Below are 23088 nucleotides of genomic sequence, written 5' to 3'. Positions count from 1 at the left end.
TCTATCCAGACAGGAAGTCTCTATGGAAGACAGGAAGTGATGTCGGCTACAGACAGGAAGTTTCGGGTGAGAGGTGAGTCGGAAGGAAGTAGAGAGGAGACATTGCTGGAACTTGCAGCAGAGGAGGTAATAAGATATTATTTTCTATTTACGCCCAGTAACCCCCCCCCCCCGTCATGTCCGTCCTCTTCCTCCATAGTCACTGTGACGTCTTTTATCTCCAGCAGATGATGATACACACATATATAGTGTGGAAACTTGGATTAACCCCGCGAGGGTCAGACTACTTCCCCACTTTTGGGGTTGGAACAATTCCTTCATGTTGGAGATAAATTCTAGTAATATGTTCCTCTAAACAAACAGCACTGACCATAAATAGACAAGACAATGACCATCCTGACCATACATGACCTACAAAGGGCAATTATTACAATATGCAGCCAACACAATGATGGAGTGCCGGGGTCAGGAGTATGGAGCATAGAGCCCCTTATATTGCTGGTCAGGAGGAAGAAAACATTCGCCAGCCTGCCATGAAGAATATGTCCCATCATTGGTGTCAGATGGAGGCAAATACTGAGGGAAGTAGAGGAGCTGAAAGGCCTCTGAAGGGGTACTGAACCTGTAGGGCTTTGGGACCCCTATGGGGGTTGTGGAGTTGAAAGGCTCTAGACCCTTGATAGGATTGGTGGGCAGAAGGTCTCAGAGGGATGAGGTTATTGGGCTCAGGGGGACTCTATGGTAGAGGGGGGGCTCTTGATCTATGATGGTTCTTCCCCCCCCGTGAATTTACTGTTCCAACCTCCTTACGGAACTCCTGCCAGGAAAAGAAGGCAACCTTCACCTACTTACCATCTCACTGGTCATGTAATATATTTGTGAAATTAAGAAAGGAAGTCCTTCGCCCCATGGTGGGGGCTCATTCTTAGAGGAGGCCTGTTTGTGCAGTATTGCCTAATGAGTGGCCAGGGGTCAGTGTTGTGCATTGGGGCTACGGGGTCTAGTACAATACCTTCCCATAAAACAGGCTCTGGCAGTTCCCGTTGCTGAAACTCGGAGCGCCAGGAACCAACTGCCACTCTCTACAATGTCCTGGGTACTAAAGTATACTTGGCAATAATAAGAACAAACCCCTCACCCCTGCTATCTTCCTCCTACCCACACTGGGCTACCATTGGAGGGAAGAGAACAGACTCCTTCCCCCGCTCTAAACAGTTCAAAATAAAAATGTGCCAATGTTCTTAAATGTACAACAACCCTCCTATTACCCCCCCCCCCTTCCCCCAACATCAACATCCTATTATTGTGTGACCAATACCATCCAAATAATTCTTATTTTCATTTCCCAAAGTTATCCGTCAACAAGGAGACCTGTATAGATCAAATGACGGCACCAATGAGGATGGAGGAGGACCGGAGTCACATGACTGAGAAGATACTAAACCTCACCCTGGAGATCATCTACCTGCTGACCGGAGAGGTGAGGAGGATTCTGGGAGGTCACATGACATCACTCTTATCTCTATTAATAAAACACAGACCTGACCGGAGAGGTGAGGAGGATTCTGGGAGGTCACATGACATCACTTTTATCTCTATTAATTAAACACAGACTTGACCGGAGAGGTGAGGAGGATTCTGGGATTATAACATGATATTCCTATTGGTTCCCCAATACAGAGATTTCCTCTTGTGAAGTCCGGTGATCATATGACCATCACAGTGCCTCCATGTGACTCCCTAAAACCTGAGAGACACAACATGGAGAAGATTCTAGAAGTCACCAAGAAGATGATGGAGCTGCTGACAGGAGAGGTGAGGAGGATTCTGGGAATTCTGGGACATTATCCAGTAACAGACAAGGGATGTGTCTGGATGGTGACTGTATCATTGTGTGTGTCAGGTTCCTATAAGGTGTCAGGATGTCACTGTCTATTTCTCCATGGAGGAGTGGGAGTATTTAGAAGGACACAAGGATCTCTACAAGGACGTCATGATGGACAATCAGCCGCCCCTCACATCACCGGGTAAGAGGAGACTTTATTGTAAAGGAGAGAGCAGTACGGAGGCTCCTCCTAGATCCCCCATCATCTGATAAACACATAGAAACAATGTATTCAGTCAGTGTGTGTGTTTCCTACAGATGGATCCAGTAATGGGAACCCACCAGAGAGATGTCCCCGTCCTCTGTATTCCCGGGATTCCACACAGGAAGATCACACCATCCCCCAATATTACAAGGTTGGTAGTTTGGAGCATCTAGAACATGGATTCATACAGACAATCTTTGGAATTTATTTACGGTATGTGATAGCAGAAGATCTTTTTTTATAACTTTTTGGTTTAGGGTGAAGATCTGATAGATATAAAAGTTGAAATTAAAGAAGAAGAAGAAGAGAGGTATGTGAGGGATGATCAGCAGTCTATGGAGGAGGATGGAATAACGGGGACATTTATAGAGGAGGACACTCCTACAGAGATCAGCACAGGTGGGTCATTAACACTAAATCCATTCCTCCACCCATACTGCTCACTGATTGGTCCGGAGTAAGGCGGGGGCTGAGTGATATCAGCCTGTAATCCCCTGGTCACTTTCCTGAGCTGTGTTCCCCGTCCTGTATTCCTGGATTTCTCTCCGATAATCTTCCTTCTCTGTGCTGCCGACACAATTTATGTCTCTAGACTGGATTTATGGAGATTCTGGGGATCAGCAAAATCTTGATTTTCACCATAGGCATTGCTCAATGTAGGCACCAGTGGCATGTGTCTTGGGTCTTCTGCCCCATGCCCAGGTCTAGCAAGATCTCTGACAGAACAATTCTCCCGGGTTACTTGTTCTGTTGTCTGCTGGCTGTGCCGGGTGGAGGGATATGTCTGTATAGTCTCAGACCCAAGTCACTGAGTGCAGTCTCAGGAGATGGGAGGAGCGGTGTGGGACCTCTGCAACTTGTCTCATGTAAACATTTCATCTTCCAATGATTACTGAACACCAATATTATGAGTCCTGACTTTTACAGTTTACAATTTACATTGCAAATTATGTAGTCCAAAGCCCTGCACTATATACCCTGTTGTACATGACATACTCCTGACCCCTGCACTATATCCCCTATATTCTACTTTACATAATTCTGATACTATATAGTCCTATCTGTTGTATCTTATACAATATGTTGTACATTACATACTCCTGACTTCTCTTCTCTCCCCTCCCCCCTCTGCTATATATACACATAATATGTATTCTCTTTTGTTACACCCATTTCCTACCAGCTGGACATTTTATATCGGATGATGTGATTGGAGGACAGACTTTTACATGGCGATAATAATCTGATAACCTCCTCACACTTTGGACCCTTAAACAGAAAGTGATAATGAGGGAGGAGTCAATAACCCAATGATGGGGGTCTTCAGGATCAGTCCAGTCTTCATCTTGGTTGTTCTCCCCCCATCCTCACTCTCTGACCTCTGGTGGGGCTCAGCCCCGCTGTTATTCATGACTAAATCATGGACTAAATAAGGAAGTGCAGGACTTCTTGTGTTGGGAAGATGGCAATGAGTGATAGAGGGGGAGGGGACACTCGTCCTATAATCCCCTCATCACTGTCACTCCTATAGAAGACAGTTCTCGTTGTTTCCTCACTCTCTGACTAAGGTCCATGAATAAAGAAATGATCTGGTAGGAGATCAGAGGACCCATTTACTAGTTACCTTGAGGGGGGAATTGTAAGATCCTCAGAGACAAAGCTGCCTGATGTGGGCGGAGTCCTGGTTTAGGGGAACCAATCAGCTGATGTCTAGTAATAATCTTTGTATTTCTATTTTAGTAGATGGACGGGAGATGAGGAAAACCTCAGAGGATTGTCTCACTTTGTCTCCAGACTGTAAAGTAGAAGATGAGGACATCACACAGTATAGTCCAGGAGAAAACCCGACTACCTCAAATGTCCATCCGGCACCACACAGTGTAGATGGACCATCGTATTCCTCTTATCCTGAGGAACCTCAGACTGTGCGGGACGGTGCCGGACCATCGTATTCCTCTTATCCCAAGGAACCTCAGACTGTGCGGGACGGTGCCGGACCATCGTATTCCTCTTATCCTGAGGAACCTCAGACTGTGCGGGACGGTGCCGGACCATCGTATTCCTCTTATCCCAAGGAACCTCAGACTGTGCGGGACGGTGCCGGACCATCGTATTCCTCTTATCCCGAGGAACCTCAGACTGTGCGGGACGGTGCCGGACCATCGTATTCCTCTTATCCCGAGGAACCTCAGACTGTGCGGGACGGTGCCGGACCATCGTATTCCTCTTATCCCAAGGAACCTCAGACTGTGCGGGACGGTGCCAGACCATCGTATTCCTCTTATCCCGAGGAACCTCAGACTGTGCGGGACGGTGCCGGACCATCGTATTCCTCTTATCCTGAGGAACCTCAGACTGTGCGGGACGGTGCCAGACCATCGTATTCCTCTTATCCCGAGGAACCTCAGACTGTGCGGGACGGTGCCGGACCATCGTATTCCTCTTATCCTGAGGAACCTCAGATTGTGCGGGACGGTGCCGGACCATCGTATTCCTCTTATCCCGAGGAACCTCAGACTGTGCGGGACGGTGCCGGACCATTGTATTCCTCTTATCCTGAGGAACCTCAGACTGTGCGGGACGGTGCCGGACCATCGTATTCCTCTTATCCTGAGGAACCTCAGACTGTGCGGGACGGTGCCGGACCATCGTATTCCTCTTATCCTGAGGAACCTCAGACTGTGACGGACGGTGCCGGACCATCGTATTCCTCTTATCCCGAGGAACCTCAGACTGTGACGGACGATGCCGTCCTTCCAACAGATAAGAGGTTTTCCTGTACAGAGTGTGGGAAGTGTTTCACATGTAAATCCAGGCTTGTTACACATCAAAGATCTCACACGGGAGAAAAGCCAAATTCTTGTTCTGTGTGCGGGAAATGTTTTTCAGCTAAGTTCAGTCTTTACAGACATCAGAGATTGCACACAGGTGAAAAGCCGTTTCCCTGTACTGAGTGCGATAAATGTTTTGTAGAAAAGTCAGACCTTGACAGACATCTGAGGTTTCACACGGGGGAGAAGCCGTATTCCTGTCCTGAGTGCGGGAAATGTTTTATACAAAAATCACATCTTGACATACATCAGAGGTTGCACACAGGGGAGAAGCCGTATTCCTGTCCTGTGTGCGGGAAATGTTTTTCAGCTAAGTCCAGTCTTAACAATCATCAGAGCTTGCACACGGTTGAGAAGCCGTATTCCTGTCCTGAGTGCGGGAAATGTTTTTCAAGGATTTCAGATCTTTACACACATCAGATATCGCACACGGGGGAGATGCCGTATTCCTGTTCCGAGTGCGAGAAATGTTTTGCACAAAAATCACAGCTTGTTGCACATCAAATTTGTCACACGGGAGAAAAGTCGTATTCTTGTTCTGAGTGCGGGAAATGTTTTTCACAGAAGTCCAGTCTTTCCTATCATCAGAAATTGCACACGGGTGAGAAGCCGTTTCTCTGTACTGTGTGCAGGAAATGTTTTGTACAAAAATCAGAACTTCTCAGACATCAGAGTTCTCACACGGGGGAAAAGCCGCATTTCTGTCCTGAGTGCGGGGACTGTTTCTCTAGGAAGTCATATCTTTGCACACATCTGAGGTCTCACACAGGGGAGAAGCCGTATTCCTGTCCTGAGTGTGGGAAATGTTTTTCACAGAAGTCCAATCTTAACACACATCAGAGATCTCACACGGTGGAGAAGCCGTAATCCTGTCCTGAGTGAGGGAATTGTTCCTCACTGAAGTCCTGTCTTCCTGTGCATCAGGGGGTCCCACACAACCCTGGAGGTGTATTAGTGAGTGCGGGAAATGTCTTGTGTATGAATGTTGCTGGACATGTGGGGAAGAAGCACCCCCTGATATACACCTCAGATATACTCCATGGCTGATCTTCATCATGGAAGAAACAGAAAAATAAAAATGGAGTCATTACCTCTCATTGGCTGAGTACATTTTGTGGTGTAAACTCTTGCAAGTGGTCTGTTTTCTCAAGTCGTCTGTCAGGACGAAACGCATTAACCCCACCACACTTAAAAGCCGGTCCTCCTAGGCCTTTTAAAATAAAATGGAGTCTTTACCTTTCATTAGCTGAGTACATTTTGTGGTGTAAACTCTTGCAAGTGGTCTGTTTTCTCAAGTCGTCTGTCAGGACGAAACGCGTTAACCCCACCACACTTAAAAGCCGGTCCTCTAGGCCTTTTAAAATAAAATGGAGTCATATCCTTTCATTGGCTGAGTACATTTTGTGGTGTAAACCAGTGGTCATCAACCCTGTCCTCAGGACCCACTAACAGGCCAGGTTTTATGTATTACCTTGGGGGAGATGAAGACTAGAATACTGCAATCACTGAGCAGCAAATGATATCACCTGTGATGTATTTCAGTTGTCTTGCAAACCTGGCCTGTTAGCGGGCCCTAAGGACAGGGTTGATGACCGCTGGTGTAAACTCTCTAGCAAGAGGTCTGTTTTCTCAAGTCGTCTTTCAGGACGAAACGCGTTAACCCCACTACCTAAAAGCCGGTCCTCTAGGCCTTTGAAAATAAAAATGGAGTCCTTACCTCTCATTACTTTTTGTGGTGGATGATTTCACAAACCCTTACAGGTCTGTTTTATTTCATCCAATGATTTCCTATGATCATTGGCTCCATCTAGTGGTCATAATACCGTATTGCACTGTTTTTTTTCTGATGAAGGTATTTCAGGAATATTTCCCCTATATGGCCACTAGATGGAGCTGACCATCATAGGAAATCACTGTATTTATTAAATTATAGCCAGAATTTATCACGTCTTGGCAAATGGTTGTCCCATTCGTCCAACTACCTTTTTTTGTAAATAGACCTCTTTGTTTACTATGTCAGGCATGGTCTCCTACATATAACTGAAGTGTCGTTCTCATGTACTTATGAGTCCAGTATACGCTGTAGGACATAAGTTAATTAAACCAACAATATCAAACCAACCATAGATTTAAACAGAAAATACCACATTTGGCCACTAGATGGCACTAAGTATCATAGGGGTGTAGCGCCATTTAGTGGCCAAAAGAATGAAATGGAGGTAGTTCCAATTTTTTATGCCAGGTGAGATTAGCGCAACGGTTTATCAACGGTAAATATCAGCAAGAAATACACTAAAGTTCATTTTAGGGCACGCAAACACTATATTACCCAATTTTTTAGGAGGAATATAAAACACGAGATTGTGCCGAGTAAATAGACACCCAACAAGCATATCAAGCCTTCATATTGCGTGTGGCGGTGCAACGAGGACGAACTTCAGTACCCAAATATTGCCCATAGGTGGCGCTACAAAAGTCTTTACAGGTCATCAGTTTAGAGTTCATCGTAAATCCATACACCACGGGTTATAGACACAAACCTTTAGGCGATTGGACGAAAGCTTTGGAGGACACGCCCTACTGGGGCATCTCTCATATAAAAAGCAACAAAGAGAGGGCGTCCCTGCCCAGGGAATTACCATAATACACAATTTATTCATAAATAAAAGCTAATATTATACAAAAAAAAAAAAGGGAGTCGACAGGCGTATCGAAAAAACAAGAAACGACTCTCTCCAGCTCAAAAGCGCAAGTCCTATGATGCAGGAAGACCCCTTTTACATCCAATATTGCTTATGCGTTTCGTCCCCTCTTCAGACGTCTGAATCCTAGTTTATAGAACATACTACTACACTGTATAGGAAACATAAATGTAAGCCCCTCCCACACCACGGGGGCGGAGCCACAAAGCAGAAAGTCACATTCCTTTATCAGACGTGTATTCATATTCAAATTTATACATACTAACCATACCAGGTTACATGCCCTCAACAGGGAGGGACAAGCATGCTCCCCAAACCATACCAGGTCACATGACCTCAACAGGGAGGGACAAGCATGCCCCCCAAACCATACCAGGTCACATGACCTCAACAGGGAGAGACAAGCATCCCCCCCAAGCCATACCAGGTCACATGACCTCAACAGGGAGGGACAAGCATGCCCCCCCCGAACCATACCAGGTCACATGACCTCAACAGGGAGGGACAAGCATGCCCCCCCCGAACCATACAAGGCCACATGCCCTCAACAAGGAGGGATAAACACGTCCCCTCAAACTATACCAGGCCACATGACCTTAACAGGGAGGGACAAGCATGCCCCCCCAAACCATATCAGGCTACATGCCCTCAACAAGGAGGGACAAGCATGCCCCCTGTTGTGAATTCATTAAGAAAAAAAAATAATAATAATACATTTAATATTTACTGTCAGAGAGGGGAGATTTGTTTAGGCCTCAAGAACAGATGAACCACGATTTTGATATTATTGAACTATGACCTCTCGGAGAACTTGAAAAAGCAAAGTTCAAGATCTCACAGGTAGTGATGGACGAACTTCCGACGGGACGTTTCGCGAACGCGAAACGCGAACGGACACAAACGTTCGCGAAAACGACCGTTCGCCGCGGGCTCCATTGACTTCAATGGGAGGCGAATTTCGCAAACCTTTAGGTCGAATTTGCGGCCACGGGGTAATTATTAGGGGGTAGCACGTAGTCCCACCACCTGGACAATAGCATAATACATGTATGAGGTGAATTTGGGATCGATAACTACAAGCATTTTTTTTTTATTTGGGAAATTGTTCTGACAATTCAGGACTATGGAGCTAATGAAGGCAATGGAGGAGAGGGAAGGTCAGGGACCAGGGTAGGCAAACAAGAGGGTGCAGGAGATACAGAGCACTGACAGCAGCACCGTAATACAGAGCACTGACATCAGCACCGTGACATACAGCGCTGACAGCAGCTCCGTGACATACAGCGCTGACAGCAGCTCCGTGACATACAGCGCTGACAGCAGCTCCGTGACATACAGCGCTGACAGCAGCTCCGTGACATACAGCGCTGACAGCAGCTCCGTGACATACAGCGCTGACAGCAGCACCGTGACATACAGCGCTGACAGCAGCTCCGTGACATACAGCGCTGACAGCAGCTCCGTGACATACAGCGCTGACAGCAGCTCCGTGACATACAGCACTGACAGCAGCTCCGTGACATACAGCGCTGACAGCAGCTCCGTGACATACAGCGCTGACAGCAGCACCGTGACATACAGCGCTGACAGCAGCTCCGTGACATACAGCGCTGACAGCAGCTCCGTGACATACAGCGCTGACAGCAGCTCCGTGACATACAGCACTGACAGCAGCTCCGTGACATACAGCGCTGACAGCAGCTCCGTGACATACAGCGCTGACAGCAGCACCGTGACATACAGCGCTGACAGCAGCTCCGTGACATACAGCGCTGACAGCAGCTCCGTGACATACAGCGCTGACAGCAGCTCCGTGACATACAGCGCTGACAGCAGCTCCGTGACATACAGCGCTGACAGCAGCTCCGTGACATACAGCGCTGACAGCAGCTCCGTGACATACAGCGCTGACAGCAGCACCGTAAGCAGCCCCAGGAGGAAGTCAGCACAGCACAGGGATGGTGTGATCCCCTCATAATAAGAACCCCCAGGAGGAAGTCAGCACAGCACAGGGATGGTGGGAGCCCCTCATAATAAGAACACCCAGGAGGAAGTCAGCACAGCACAGGGATGGTGGGAACCCCTCATAATAAGCAGCCCCAGTAGAAATATGACACCGCTCAACCTCTTCAAAGAGGAGGGTAGGGGCATATAGTACGGTGTGCTTTTTTGGGTCAGGGAAGTGAGCCAAATGAATTAAGAAGGTCTGTGTGCTTGATTCCAAAAATTGTTTATAGACATATACATGGTCTACTGATCACATGTGTTGAATTCCTCCGAGATCCATGCCTCATTCATTTTTAGAAATGTGAGGTAGTTAACACTGTCGTGAGCTAGGCGAGTACGCTTATCGGTCACAATCCCCCCTGCTGCGCTGAACGTCCTTTCGGACAGGACACTGGATGAGGGGCAAGCCAACAGTTCGATTGCAAATTGGGCAAGCTCTGGCCAGAGGTCAAGCCTGCCCACCCAGTAGTCTAGGAGTTCATCACTCCTCAGAGCGTCCACATCGGCCGTTAACCCAATGTAGTCGGACACCTGACGGTCTAGGCGTTCCCTGATGCTGGATCCGGATGACACCTGTCGATGGGTCGGCTGAAAGAATGACCTCATATCCGAAGTCACCAACACATCTTCAAACCGGCCTCTTCTTGCAGGCGCTGTTGGATTGGTACCCGCAAATCCTTCTCTGGGAGTGGGAATTGCTCCTCTGCCAGCGCACGCAAAAGCAGAATGCAGCATTTCTCGAAGCAAGGCCTGGAAGTGCTGCATTCTGACAGCCCTCTGCGACGGCGGTAACATTTCCGCCATTTTGTGTTTGTACCGGGGATCTAAGTACGTTGCCACCCAGTACTGGTCCTTGACCCTCATGCTTTTTATACGGGGGTCCCTATTAAAACACTGGAGCATGAAGGCCCCCATTTGCACTCAAGCGGAAGGTATGTGGTGGTGGTGGTGTTGTTGGTGGTAGTGTCTTTGGGGGTGCACATAGCAGAGAGTGAAGAAGAGGGTGCAGATCGAGAGGATGAGGAGGGTGCAGAAGAATAAGGCTGAGTGAGCCACTCAACCAAGTCTGGTGCGTCCTTTAAAGTAATTGAACGCACCTTCTGCAACTTCCCACTTTGGCTCAAGGCTGTTGCTCCTGCCCTACCCCTACCACCCCTGCGGAAGGGCCTGCCTCTTCCTCTGCCTGTCATTTTTTAAATCACCCTGTGACAAAACTCTTAGTCCCTATACCGCTGAAGGACTGCTGCAGTATAGGGCAGCGGTCAGCAGTAGTGCACGTCAACCCTATGTATTGTGGACCGATAGCGGTCCTTACAGAACAGCAGACTGTACTGCACTCAGGCCTATGTACCGTAGCACCCTATACCAAGTTACCAGTCCTTATAAAAACTTTTGTGGACCAAGCAGGTTGTGTGTTAGTGTTTAGCAGACTGTGCGTCAGTCCCTATACCGCTGAAGGACTGCTGCAGTATAGGGCAGCGGTCAGCAGTAGTGCACGGCAACCCTATGTATTGTGGACCGATAGCGGTCCTTACAGAACAGCAGACTGTAACGCACTCAGGCCTATGTACCGTAGCACCCTATACCAAGTTACCAGTCCTTATAAGAACTTTTGTGGACCAAGCAGGTTGTGTGTTAGTGATTAGCAGACTGTACGTCAGTCCCTATACCGCTGAAGGACTGCTGCAGTATAGGGCAGCGGTCAGCAGTAGTGCACGGCAACCCTATGTATTGTGGACCGATAGCGGTCCTTACAGAACAGCAGACTGTACTGCACTCAGGCCTATGTACCGTAGCACCCTATACCAAGTTACCAGTCCTTATAAGAACTTTTGTGGACCAAGCAGGTTGTGTATTAGTGTTTAGCAGACTGTGCGTCAGTCCCTATACCGCTGAAGGACTGCTGCAGTATAGGGCAGCGGTCAGCAGTAGTGCACGGCAACCCTATGTATTGTGGACCGATAGCAGTCCTTACAGAACAGCAGACTGTACTGCACTCAGGCCTATGTACCGTAGCACCCTATACCAAGTTACCAGTCCTTATAAGAACTTTTGTGGACCAAGCAGGTTGTGTGTTAGTGTTTAGCAGACTGTGCGTCAGTCCCTATACCGCTGAAGGACTGCTGCAGTATAGGGCAGCGGTCAGCAGTAGTGCACGGCAACCCTATGTATTGTGGACCGATAGCGGTCCTTACAGAACAGCAGACTGTAACGCACTCAGGCCTATGTACCGTAGCACCCTATACCAAGTTACCAGTCCTTATAAGAACTTTTGTGGACCAAGCAGGTTGTGTGTTAGTGATTAGCAGACTGTACGTCAGTCCCTATACCAATGAAGGACTGCTGCAGTATAGGGCAGCGGTCAGCAGTAGTGCACGGCAACCCTATGTATTGTGGACCGATAGCGGTCCTTACAGAACAGCAGACTGTACTGCACTCAGGCCTATGTACCGTAGCACCCTATACCAAGTTACCAGTCCTTATAAGAACTTTTGTGGACCAAGCAGGTTGTGTGTTAGTGTTTAGCAGACTGTGCGTCAGTCCCTATACCGCTGAAGGACTGCTGCAGTATAGGGCAGCGGTCAGCAGTAGTGCACGTCAACCCTATGTATTGTGGACCGATAGCGGTCCTTACAGAACAGCAGACTGTAACGCACTCAGGCCTATGTACCGTAGCACCCTATACCAAGTTACCAGTCCTTATAAGAACTTTTGTGGACCAAGCAGGTTGTGTATTAGTGTTTAGCAGACTGTGCGTCAGTCCCTATACCGCTGAAGGACTGCTGCAGTATAGGGCAGCGGTCAGCAGTAGTGCACGGCAACCCTATGTATTGTGGACCGATAGCGGTCCTTACAGAACAGCAGACTGTACCGCACCCAAGCCTATGTACCGTAGCACCCTAGACAGACCAAGTTACCAGTCCTGATAAAGAGCTTTGTGGAACAAGTGAGTTGTGAATGATTAGCAGACTGCAGCAGAAGGGCAGCAGTCAAGTATAATATTCTTTCTATATTTGGAAGAAAGAATATTATACGTGTACAAGCCTATTACCGTACCACTGATACCAGTCCTGAAAAGAACCTTTGTGGAACTAATAGTAACAGCAAGTCTTTAAAATTATCCTCACTGCCTGACACACTGCTTCCTGCCTGTCCCTATACAAATTGGCAAAAAAGAGTAGGCTGGAACGATTAGCTGGAACAGCTCTTTTGTGGACCTGATAGTAACAGCTAATGATGATGATGATGATGATGATGAAGAAAGACTAATCTGGCTGAGCTGTCCCTAAAATAGCAGCATACAGCGCTCTGTCCCTTTATCTAAACTGACAAAAGAAACTCAGGCTGCTGACCTAACACCTATACCAGTCCTGAAAAGAACTTTTGTGTACCAAATAGCTAGCGTTTTCTCTGTCCCTACTCCACACAGGATCCTTTCCCTACAGTGACAGAAGAAAGAATGTAAAATGGCCACCGGATCGGGTGTATTTATAGGTTAGGGGGAATGTCCAAGTGTCCATGAGCTGTCATGTCTCAATTGGTTGTCCTGTAACACATGATAAACGTGTCACGAAAGGTTAAAGTTCTTGTATACATTAAACACGTAAGTCCGCCGGGGCGAACGACGGAAAAAGGCGTTCGAACCCGCGGACGGCGAAAGTCGGAAATTCGCCGCGAAACGACCGCCGGGCGAAACGTTCGTCCATCACTACTCACAGGTTTTTCCAAATGTTAAAGGGATTAGCTATCTTTTAAAATTCTACAAGTCTGTACTGAGAAATGTGTGGCCTGAACAAAAGGGATGTTTGGTCACAAACACCCAAAAAAATCTTATCTAGCTCCTTGAAGGGTCAAAGAAGGCCATGCAAATATATATGGCAAGGTTTGGGCTATACTTAGGAGTACCTGTGACCAACAGCCATTAAACCTGAATGACCAGAACAAATATCCCATTGTCTCAGAAAGTGAGAGATCAATAAGCCAAGTAGTCAGGGTTGTCCTAGCTTCTCATGAGACAATGGCAGGAGAGATTTACACGCTAAGATGATAACAGTTATAAAAACCGAGAGTCGAATGACAGGTGCATATATCTGGGGTGTTGTGTCACAATGTTGGAGTAAGATTCATATACCAGTATCATCCATATTTTTCTAAGCCATTCAAATTATATATATAGGTCACAACAAGAAGATATTGTGGTTTGATATCTAGTGATCTGGGGAACTTTGTCATGGAGAGATTATATATGAAAGTGTGATCATAAGTAGAAGTGTTTTAGCAACAAATTAGTATTATGAAAAACATATAATCATGATTAGGGATGAGCTTCGTGTTCAAGTCGAACATACGTTCGACTCGAACATCGGCTGTTCGTCCGTTCGGCGAAGTCCGAACATTTTGGTCCGTTCGCGCCAAATTCGTGTGGCGCTCACGGCCCACAATGCACTGCGATGGCGCAGTGCATTGCTGGCTCATGATTGGCCAAGCATGCACTGTGACCCCACATGCTTGGCCAATCGCAGCGCCAGCAGCGAGGAGAGCCATGATTGGCCACAGGCAGGATGCCTGTGGCCAATCATAGCTCAGGCTGTGTAGTGCACGCCCCACACTATATAAGGCCGCCAGCGCGGCGGCCTTGTGTAGTGTGTTGGCGTCTGAAGCAGTGGGTGTTCTGTGTACCTTCAACACAGTACACACCGATAGTTTTCGGCCGATTTTCGATCTTGCTGTTGTGTAGTGGTTGTTGTCTGCGTGCCCTGACCGCAGTATACACTGCTATATTCACCTCACCTATATAGCTAGTGATCTATCTTTTATAATAGAGCTTGCAGTCAGTAGTGTTAGGAGCTAGTGCGTGCTGTCTGCGTGCTCTGTACCCAGTACATACCGCTATATCCACCTACATAGCTCTTCTCTATTTGAGCCCAATTGCCATCTGCAGGAGTTATTGGAAGTTGTGTGTGCCTCCAGCACAGCACAGTATACATCTGTATATACCCCTTTATCTCTGCTGTTCTATAATAAAGGCATCTGCAGGAGTTAGTGGGTGTTGTGTGCCTCTAGCACAATATACACTACCCAATTGCTGTTTTACCCAACTCCCTTCAGGCCACTACCATGTCTGGAAGGCCAGCAAGGAGAGGCAGACAGGCGCGAGCCGATAAAAGAGGGCAAGCAGGCTCTGTGTCTAGAGACAACAGTGCTGGTCGTGGACGCGGTGCATTGTCATCAGCACGTGGCCATGGGACACGCTTGTCCTTCTTTTCGGCAGCTGGACATGTTGAACCGCAACATGCCAACGACTTGGTAGAGTGGATGACCAAGCCCTCTTCATCCTACTCATCCTCTCTCACCCAGTCTCAGGGTACAAGCAAAGCAGCTGCCAACGCATCGTCTTCCCTCCTCTCAATGTCATCATCAGTGACTCCTTCCCTAGACCCACCACGTCCTCCTGAGGAGTCTCCTGAACTCTTTGAGCACAGTGTTGGGTACATGCTCCAGGAGGATGCCCAGTGTTTGGTGGGCTCTGATGATGACACTCAGCTAGAGGAAGGCAGTAGCGTGAGCGCAGAGAGAGGGGATGCTCAAGAAGGACAGCAATCTGGCAGTCATGTTCCACAAGCTGCAGCATACTGCCAGGTTTGCTACAGCGATGAAGAGGGAGGGGATGATGAGGGCACTGACTCCACGTGGGTGCCTGGGAGGAGGAGGAGGAGGCACATGTCCAACGAGGCAGGATGCCCTCCGGGGGCCAGCTTAGGGGCAGCACACCGACTGAATCACACCGCAGAGCTCCGCCTGTGCAGGGCGCTGCCTCTGCACGTTATTCTAAAAGTTCTTTGGTGTGGGCCTTTTTTGAGACGAGTGCATCAGATCGCACCGCTGCTATTTGCAACATATGTCTCAAGCGTATCTCGCGTGGCCAAAACATCAGCCGCTTGGGCACCACATGCTTGACCAGACATATGTTGACCTGCCATGCAGCTCGTTGGCAAGCGTACCTCAAAGACCCACACCAAAGAACAAAGCGACCCTCTCCTTGCTCCTCATCAGCTGGCATCTCCAACCCCACTAGACCTTCAGTCCTCTCTGAAACCTGCTCTGAGAGGAATGAAGGTGTAGAATTAGGTGTGTCACAGCCAAGTGCTTCCAGGAACTCTGCTAGCGGTACACCCACGTCCGATTATAGCAGGCAAATGTCCCTGCCCCAGCTGCTGGACCGGCAAAAGAAGTTCACTCCCAGCCATCCACATGCCCAGCGGTTGAATGCTAGCTTGGCTAAATTGCTAGCACTTCAACTGCTGCCTTTTCAGTTGGTAGACTCGGCCCCCTTCCGTGAGTTTGTACAATGTGCGGTTCCTCAGTGGCAGGTCCCCAAACGCCACTTTTTCTCACGGAAGGCGATTCCGGCTCTCTACCGGCATGTGGAAGGCAATGTCCTTGCCTCGCTGGACAGGGCAGTCAGCGGTAAGGTGCATATTACCGCTGACTCATGGTCCAGCAGGCATGGACAGGGACGTTACCTGTCTTTCACGGGCCCATTGGGTCACTCTTCTGGCAGCTGGGAAGGATGCAGGACAAGGTGCAGTAGTGTTGGAGGTTGTTCCACCACCACGCCTCCAAAATGCTACTATTGGTTGTGACACACCTCTCTCCTCCACCCCCTCCTCTTCTTCTTCCTCCATGGCCTCTTCCAGTGCTCTGTCCTCAGAACCAGCGGTGCTTCGTAGGCGTTCCAGGGGCTACGCAAGTACGCAGGCAAAACGATGCCATGCCGTGCTTGCACTGGTTTGTTTGGGGGACAGGAGCCACACTGGGGCGGATGTTTTGTCAGCTCTGCAGGGGCAGGCCGAGAGTTGGTTGACGCCACGCCAGCTTAAGCCAGGAATGGTGGTTTGCGACAATGGCACCAATCTCCTCTCCGCCCTCCGACAGGGACAACTGACCCATGTGCCCTGTGTAGCTCACGTCCTTAACCTGGTGGTGCAGCGGTTCTTGGGCAGGTACCCCGGCTTACAGGATGTCCTGAAGCAGGCCAGGAAAGTCTGTGTGCATTTCCGCCGATCATTTAATGCCTGTGCTCGGCTGGCTGAGCTCCAAAAGGAGTTGAACCTGCCCAAGAACCGCCTTATATGTGACATGCCCACCAGATGGAACTCAACGTTGGCCATGCTGCAGCGGCTGCACACGCAGCAGAGGGCCAGCACACGCAGCAGAGGGCCATCAATGAGTACCTGTGCGACTACGGCACCAGGACAGGGTCAGGGGAGCTCGGTTTTTTCTCACCACGCCAGTGGGGCATGATCAGGGATGCATGCACTGTCCTGTCACCGTTTGAGGAGGCCACAAGGATGGTGAGCAGTGACAGTGCATGCATCAGTGACACTGTACCTCTTGTCCACCTCTTGGAGCATACGCTGCGTGGAATAATGGACAGGGCACTTGAGGCAGAACAGAGGCAGGAAGAGGAGGACTTCCTTGCCTCTCAAGGCCCCGTTTATCCAGACAGTGTTCCTGCTGTGCCACCCATCACACAGGAAGAGGATGAGGAAGAGGAGGAGGAGGATGATTGTGTCAGCATGGAGGTGGAGGCTGGCACTCAGCAGCAGCAGCAGTCTTGTAGGGATGATTTACAGTCCCAAGAAACATGCGGACTTGTACGTGGCTGGGAGGAGGTAGCTGCGGATCATGTTGTCCTTAGTGACCCAGAGGACTCCGGACCGAATGCCTCAGCTAACCTATGCTGCATGGCCTCCCTGATCCTGCAAAGCCTGCGGAAGGATCCTCGTATTCTTCGGATCAAGGAGGGGGACCATTACTGGCTGGCCACTCTCCTTGATCCACGGTACAAGGGTAAGGTTGCCGACCTTATCTTGCCATAGCAGAGGGAGCAGAGGATGAGACATCTCCGGGAGGCCGTGCAGAAAGGTCTGTGCAACGCGTTCCCAGAGACTGGGAGTTTACAAACTCCTGGTCCTGGACAACGTGTTGCTGAGGCATCGGTCAGAAGGAGCGGTGGAGAAGGTGGCCGTCTGACTGATGCTTTCAGACAATTTTTTAGTCCGCAGCCCCAAGGTATGATCGGTTCCAGCACCCATCGCCAGCGTCTGATTTACATGGTGCAGGAATACCTAGGGGCAAGGTCAGACTTGGACACCTTTCCCACCGAAAATCCTCTGGCTTACTGGGTCTTGAGGATGGATCACTGGCCAGAGCTTGCACAGTATGCAATTGAGCTACTGGCCTGTCCTATGCTGATGCTGAGTGACTGTCCTGTTATGTTGATTGTCTATCCTCTTCCTCCTCCGCTGATATGTTGGAAGAACATTTCTGGTTGATGCCATCAGCCCAATTTTTCTGCCCCTGTTTAACAGGGGCGTTTAATTACAATTTTTGATGCAATGCTTTGCAGCAGGGCTAATTCCTGCAATAAAACTAGAGTATATGGCAGAGGTTGCAGTGTGGTGGCACCAGCACCAGTGCCTAAGGCCCAATTTTTCTGCCCCTGTTTAACAGGGGCGTTTAAGTACAATTTTTGATGCAATGCTTTGCAGCAGGGCTAATTCCTGCAATTAAACTAGAGTATATGGGAGAGGTTGCAGTGTGGTGGCACCAGCAGCAGTGCCTAAGGCCAAATTTTTCTGCCCCTGTTTAACAGGGACATGTAATTACAATTCTTGATATAATATTTCACAGGAGGGCCCCTTCCTGTGCCCACCCAGAGTAACTGTGAGGACTTATAGTGTTGTGGCACCAGCACCACAACCACCAAAGGTCAATTTTTCTACCACTGTTCAACAATGGCATGTAATTACAATTCTTGATATAATCGTTCACAGCAGGGCGCTCCAGCGCCCACCAAGAGTCACTTTGAGGGCTTACAATGTTGTGGCAAAACCAACACTTTGTTCCGCCATTTCTGCAGAGCATATAGGGCAGGCCCCTACTTTCAAACAACCAATTTACAAACATCTCCTACTTGCAAACGGAAGGAGACAACAGCAAGTGAGATGAAAAAAGATGGACGACAAAACAAATTATACAGGGGTGATAACCCTTCCCTATGTTTTCCAAAAAGCTTAAAAATAGATTTTTTGACTGGAGCTACACTTTAAAAATGTACCAGTTGAAAATTACAAACAGATTCAACTTAACACAACAAACCTACACAGTCCCTGTCTTGTTTGCACCGCCTGTATACTGCTGTTCTGAGTATATAGGGCCTGGGGGCCACACGCATTTCCTTTTTTTAATATGGGTACGGGGTTCCCCTTAATATGCGTACAAGACCCAAATAGGCTGGTAATGGGCAGGGAGGGCTACCCATGCCATTTTTTTCAATGATTTTCAACCATATTGCAGGAACCAGAAATAACATTAAAACCGCAAGCAGTTTTAAATGGTGTTATTTCCGTTTAATGTCATTTTGTGCAGGGACTGTTCTAAACACGGGAAACACGTGGCACTTCACAGGCATACTACAGACACCCCCCAGGCACCATATTTAAAGGAATATTTCACTTTTTTTTCACTTTAATCGTCATTAAAATCAGTGCTCCCGCCAAAACGGCCATTTTTAAAAACATTTTAGGCATTGACCCATGTCCCCTGGGGCAGGAGCCAGGTCCCCAAACCCTTTTTAGGACAGTATCTTGCATATTAGCCGTTAAAATTAGCACTTTTAATTTCGAACGTTCGAGTCCCATAGACTTCAATGGGGTTCTAAAGTTCGTTCGAATTTGGGGTCCGTTCGAAAGTTCTGGTGCGAACCGAACCGGGGGGTGTTCGGCTCATCCCTAATCATGATTATAACTGTATAAGAATTTAACCTATGTTTAGATAAACAAATATTGATTGGATACCCGAATTATACATGTATCCATATAGATAATAATTGTATGTGATATTGTTTGATATACATCTAACCTGTGTCCTTTAGAAATGGACTAAAGATTAGCAGATATACATTGATATGCATATATATCACCATTTTATGCAAGTGATTATTCAAAATTATGTTAAGCGTATTTTATATATACTATCATTCCTGAACATGCGAGATATATTCGTTAGAACATATATAAACATCGAACGCATATTATAGAAATAAAAATATTAACTTAAAGAGATAAAACACCAAACACATGTGAGACACCTGGTGGTTGAAGGTGCTATTACATTAAAATCACGAGAAAGGGACACATACCCTCTGGGCAGAACTCAGTATAATTTTATGACCTTTTTGTTTAAGAGGATATTTAAGAAACTAGAGAAGGAGAGGAAAAGAAAAAGGAAACAGCTCGGAGGAGAGCTGGGGGGAGAGAGTCAGGGGGAAGCTTAGGGACCCCCCCCTGAGAAGGGACACTGGAAGACATGCATGAATACACATTTTTACATTCATGAAGATCCCTGCTCCTTGGAACTCGGAGGTCACACCAAGTAATTCCTCTGTAAGAGAATCCATGTTGAAAGCCACGGCAGCCATCTTAAAATTCCTGGTAACCAACAATCCACACTAGTAGCCATATTGGAAATGGGTAAATATATGTTTTCTATATTCTATGTTCTCTTAAATATTGATTTTTTTTTTAATATTCTATTATTGAAAATATTTCTCCTGAATCAATAACCGCCTTTTAGATTTTTCTCTAAATTTAATTTTTCATTATAAATTTCTTTTTGCATAGATGCCAATTTTATTGACAAACAAACGTGTAATTTATTTCACATTGTTAACCACTTACTTACCTGCAGTATAGTAACGGTTGGACGTGTGAAATACAGACATTCTGTTTAATTGTCAATTATCAAAAGGTTATTGATTCTACCGAGAAGTGATAATGGTGATAATTGTGTCCAAGGTACTACTACGCCCAGTCTGAGGGTGTTTCCAGTAATTGCCAAAATGATCAAGTAATGCAATCTGTATTTTAATATTTCATGTAAATATTTGTTTTCTGTCAACCAATAAATGTAGCTATTTTGTATGATCACTCGTCTCCGTGAATAAGTTTCACATATATAGACTGTGTCATATAGACTGATTCTGTATCTTAAAAATATCTTAGTTAAAAATTACTTAGTAAATATTGTGCAGGAAATTGTCCTTAAAAAGCACAACACCCCCCAAACCATACCAGGCCACATGCCCTCAACAAGGAGGGACAAGCATGCCCCCCCAAGCCATACCAGGCTACATGCCCTCAACAAGGAGGGACAAGCATGCCCCCCCAAACTATACCAGGCCACATGCCCTTAACAGGGTGAGACAAGCATGAGCCCCCCAGAACCGTACCAGACCGTAAGCCCTCAACAGGGAGAGACAAGCATGTGCCACCCCTGAACCATACCAGGCCACATACCCTCAATAGGAAGGGGTGAGCATGTACTCCCTGAACTATACCAGACCACATTCCCTCAACAGGGAGAGAAAAAAATCCCCCCCCTCCGAACCATACCAGACCACAAGCTCTCAACAGGGAGGGACAAGCATGTGCCCCCCGAACCATACCAGGCCACATGCCCTCAACAGGGAGGGGCAAGCATGCCCTCCCAAACCATACCAGACCACAAGCTCTCAACAGGGAGAGACAAGCATGCCCCCCCCGAACCATACCAGGCCACATGCCCTCAACAGGAAGGGGTGAGCATGTACCCCCCTACTCCCTCAACTATACCAGACCACATTCTCTCCACAGGGACGGACAAGCATTCCCCCCTCCAAAACCATACCAGGCCACATGCCCTCAACATAGGGGGGGTGCCTTTTTAGGAGGTCCCTCCTGGCAAACCACCATGACCACCCCCCCCCCCCCACACACACACACACACACACGAGTATGAGGTACTCATTCGTTAAACAAAAAAAGTTCTACCCTAGAAACAGCCACACAAAATCCTTTATTAACCCCTTACCGACACCTGCCATCATTTGACGGCAGCAGAATGGCTCCCCTGTGCAAATCGCCGTAGCTGTACGGCAGCCACTTAAAGGGGTATAGGGGGGGGCGCGTGCCTGGTGGCCACGATGTCCCCTGGGCACCCAGGATCCTGACACACAAATCCACGTTCTGTCAGCGGGGAGGAGACAGATGGTGTGTTCCTATATATAGAAACATTGATTGGTTTCCTCCCCAACTCAGTCCCATCCCCCACAGTTAGAACACACAGTGAGGGAACACATTTAACCCCTTGATCACCCCCTAGTGTTAACCCCTTCCCTGCCAGTGACATTTGTACAGTAATCAGTGGCTATTTATAGTGTCAAAAGTGTCCGGTCTGTCCGTCGCAGTCCCGATAAAAATCGCAGATCACCACCATTACCTTTTGAGAAAGGCTGAGTAATAGGCAGTAATATATTTTTATCCCACTTGGTTAGAGTGGAGATGACCCCATCTATGAGGATATACAGTGCATCTCCTAGAGTGTAAGCTCTAGCGAGCAGGGCCCTCTGATTCCTCTTGTGCCAAATTGTAACGTAACTGTAATGTCTGCCTTCATTTTGTTAAAGAGGAAGTAAACCCTGGTGGGTTTTACTTCCTCTTTATTTCCTTACAATGGTAAAGCATAATGGGCTACTATGCGTTGCATAGTAGCCCATTATGTGTCACTTACCTGACACTGAAGCCCACGCTGTCGCCGTTGTCCCCTCGAGCAGGGAGCTTCCATCTTCACCCCCATTCCTTCCGGGGGGGGGGGGGGGGGGGCGCGAACTCCGGCTCTGTGACTGGCTGGAGTCACGTGATGTCACTCTCCGTGCTTGCGCGCGGGAGCCGCCAGTCACGGCATGACCCCTATTAGAAACGGCATGATGTGCCCTTCCTAAAGGCTGCATGCGCCGATGACATTGGCGCATGCACCGTAGTCATCGCCGCTCGTCATTTTAGTAAATATCTCCTAAACGTGGATTAATCCTTGCTAAACTACTTGCTAATGTCCACCTTACCACCTGCCCTCTGGATCCTGTTCCCTCACAAATGCTACGTTCACCCTCGGGCTCTATGCTACACTCTCTAACCCACATCTTCAATCTCTCCCTCTCTGCTGGCATCTTCCCCCAACTCTCTAAAACATGCACTTGTCAGACCCATACTTAAAAAGCCCTCACTGGACCCATCCAATCCTAATAACCTACGCCCCCATCTCCTAGCTCCCCTTCTTATCCAAACTCCTCGAACGTCTGGTCTACAATCGACTGAGCGTCCACCTCGCTGATAATAGCCTTCTTGATCCCTTTCAGTCTGGATTTCGTCCTCAACACTCCACAGAAACTGCTCTCCTAAAACTAACAAACGATCTTCTAACGGCCAAAACCAATCAACACTATTCTGTACTCCTCCTCCTGGACCTCTCTGATGCCTTTGATACGGTTGACTCCTCAAAAAACTCCACTCCTTGGGTCTCCGTGACTGCACTCTTCGCTGGTTCTCTTCCTACTTATCCAACCGCACCTTTAGC

At 48.0% G+C, this 23088-nt stretch overlaps 1 protein-coding gene across 1 annotated transcript in view; it reads left to right on the top strand.

Annotated features, from left to right (window-relative positions):
* LOC143955492 (uncharacterized) overlaps nucleotides 1–23088 on the top strand; it is a 30576-nt gene continuing 7488 nt past the window's right edge. Inside the window, exons 1-7 of the mRNA XM_077465530.1 lie at nucleotides 1–126; nucleotides 1352–1480; nucleotides 1681–1815; nucleotides 1904–2027; nucleotides 2144–2241; nucleotides 2348–2548; nucleotides 3740–5784. Coding sequence (XP_077321656.1) covers nucleotides 40–126; nucleotides 1352–1480; nucleotides 1681–1815; nucleotides 1904–2027; nucleotides 2144–2241; nucleotides 2348–2548; nucleotides 3740–5784 — 2819 coding nt within the window. The 5' untranslated portion in view covers nucleotides 1–39. The remainder of the gene's footprint in view (nucleotides 127–1351; nucleotides 1481–1680; nucleotides 1816–1903; nucleotides 2028–2143; nucleotides 2242–2347; nucleotides 2549–3739; nucleotides 5785–23088) is intronic.

The sequence above is a fragment of the Lithobates pipiens genome, unplaced genomic scaffold (assembly GCF_037356315.1).
Source record: "Lithobates pipiens isolate NorthernLeopardFrog02 unplaced genomic scaffold, aLitPip1_a1.2 Scaffold_35, whole genome shotgun sequence".
Lineage (NCBI taxonomy): Eukaryota > Metazoa > Chordata > Amphibia > Anura > Ranidae > Lithobates > Lithobates pipiens.
This window is presented reverse-complemented; position numbering and strand designations above follow the sequence as displayed.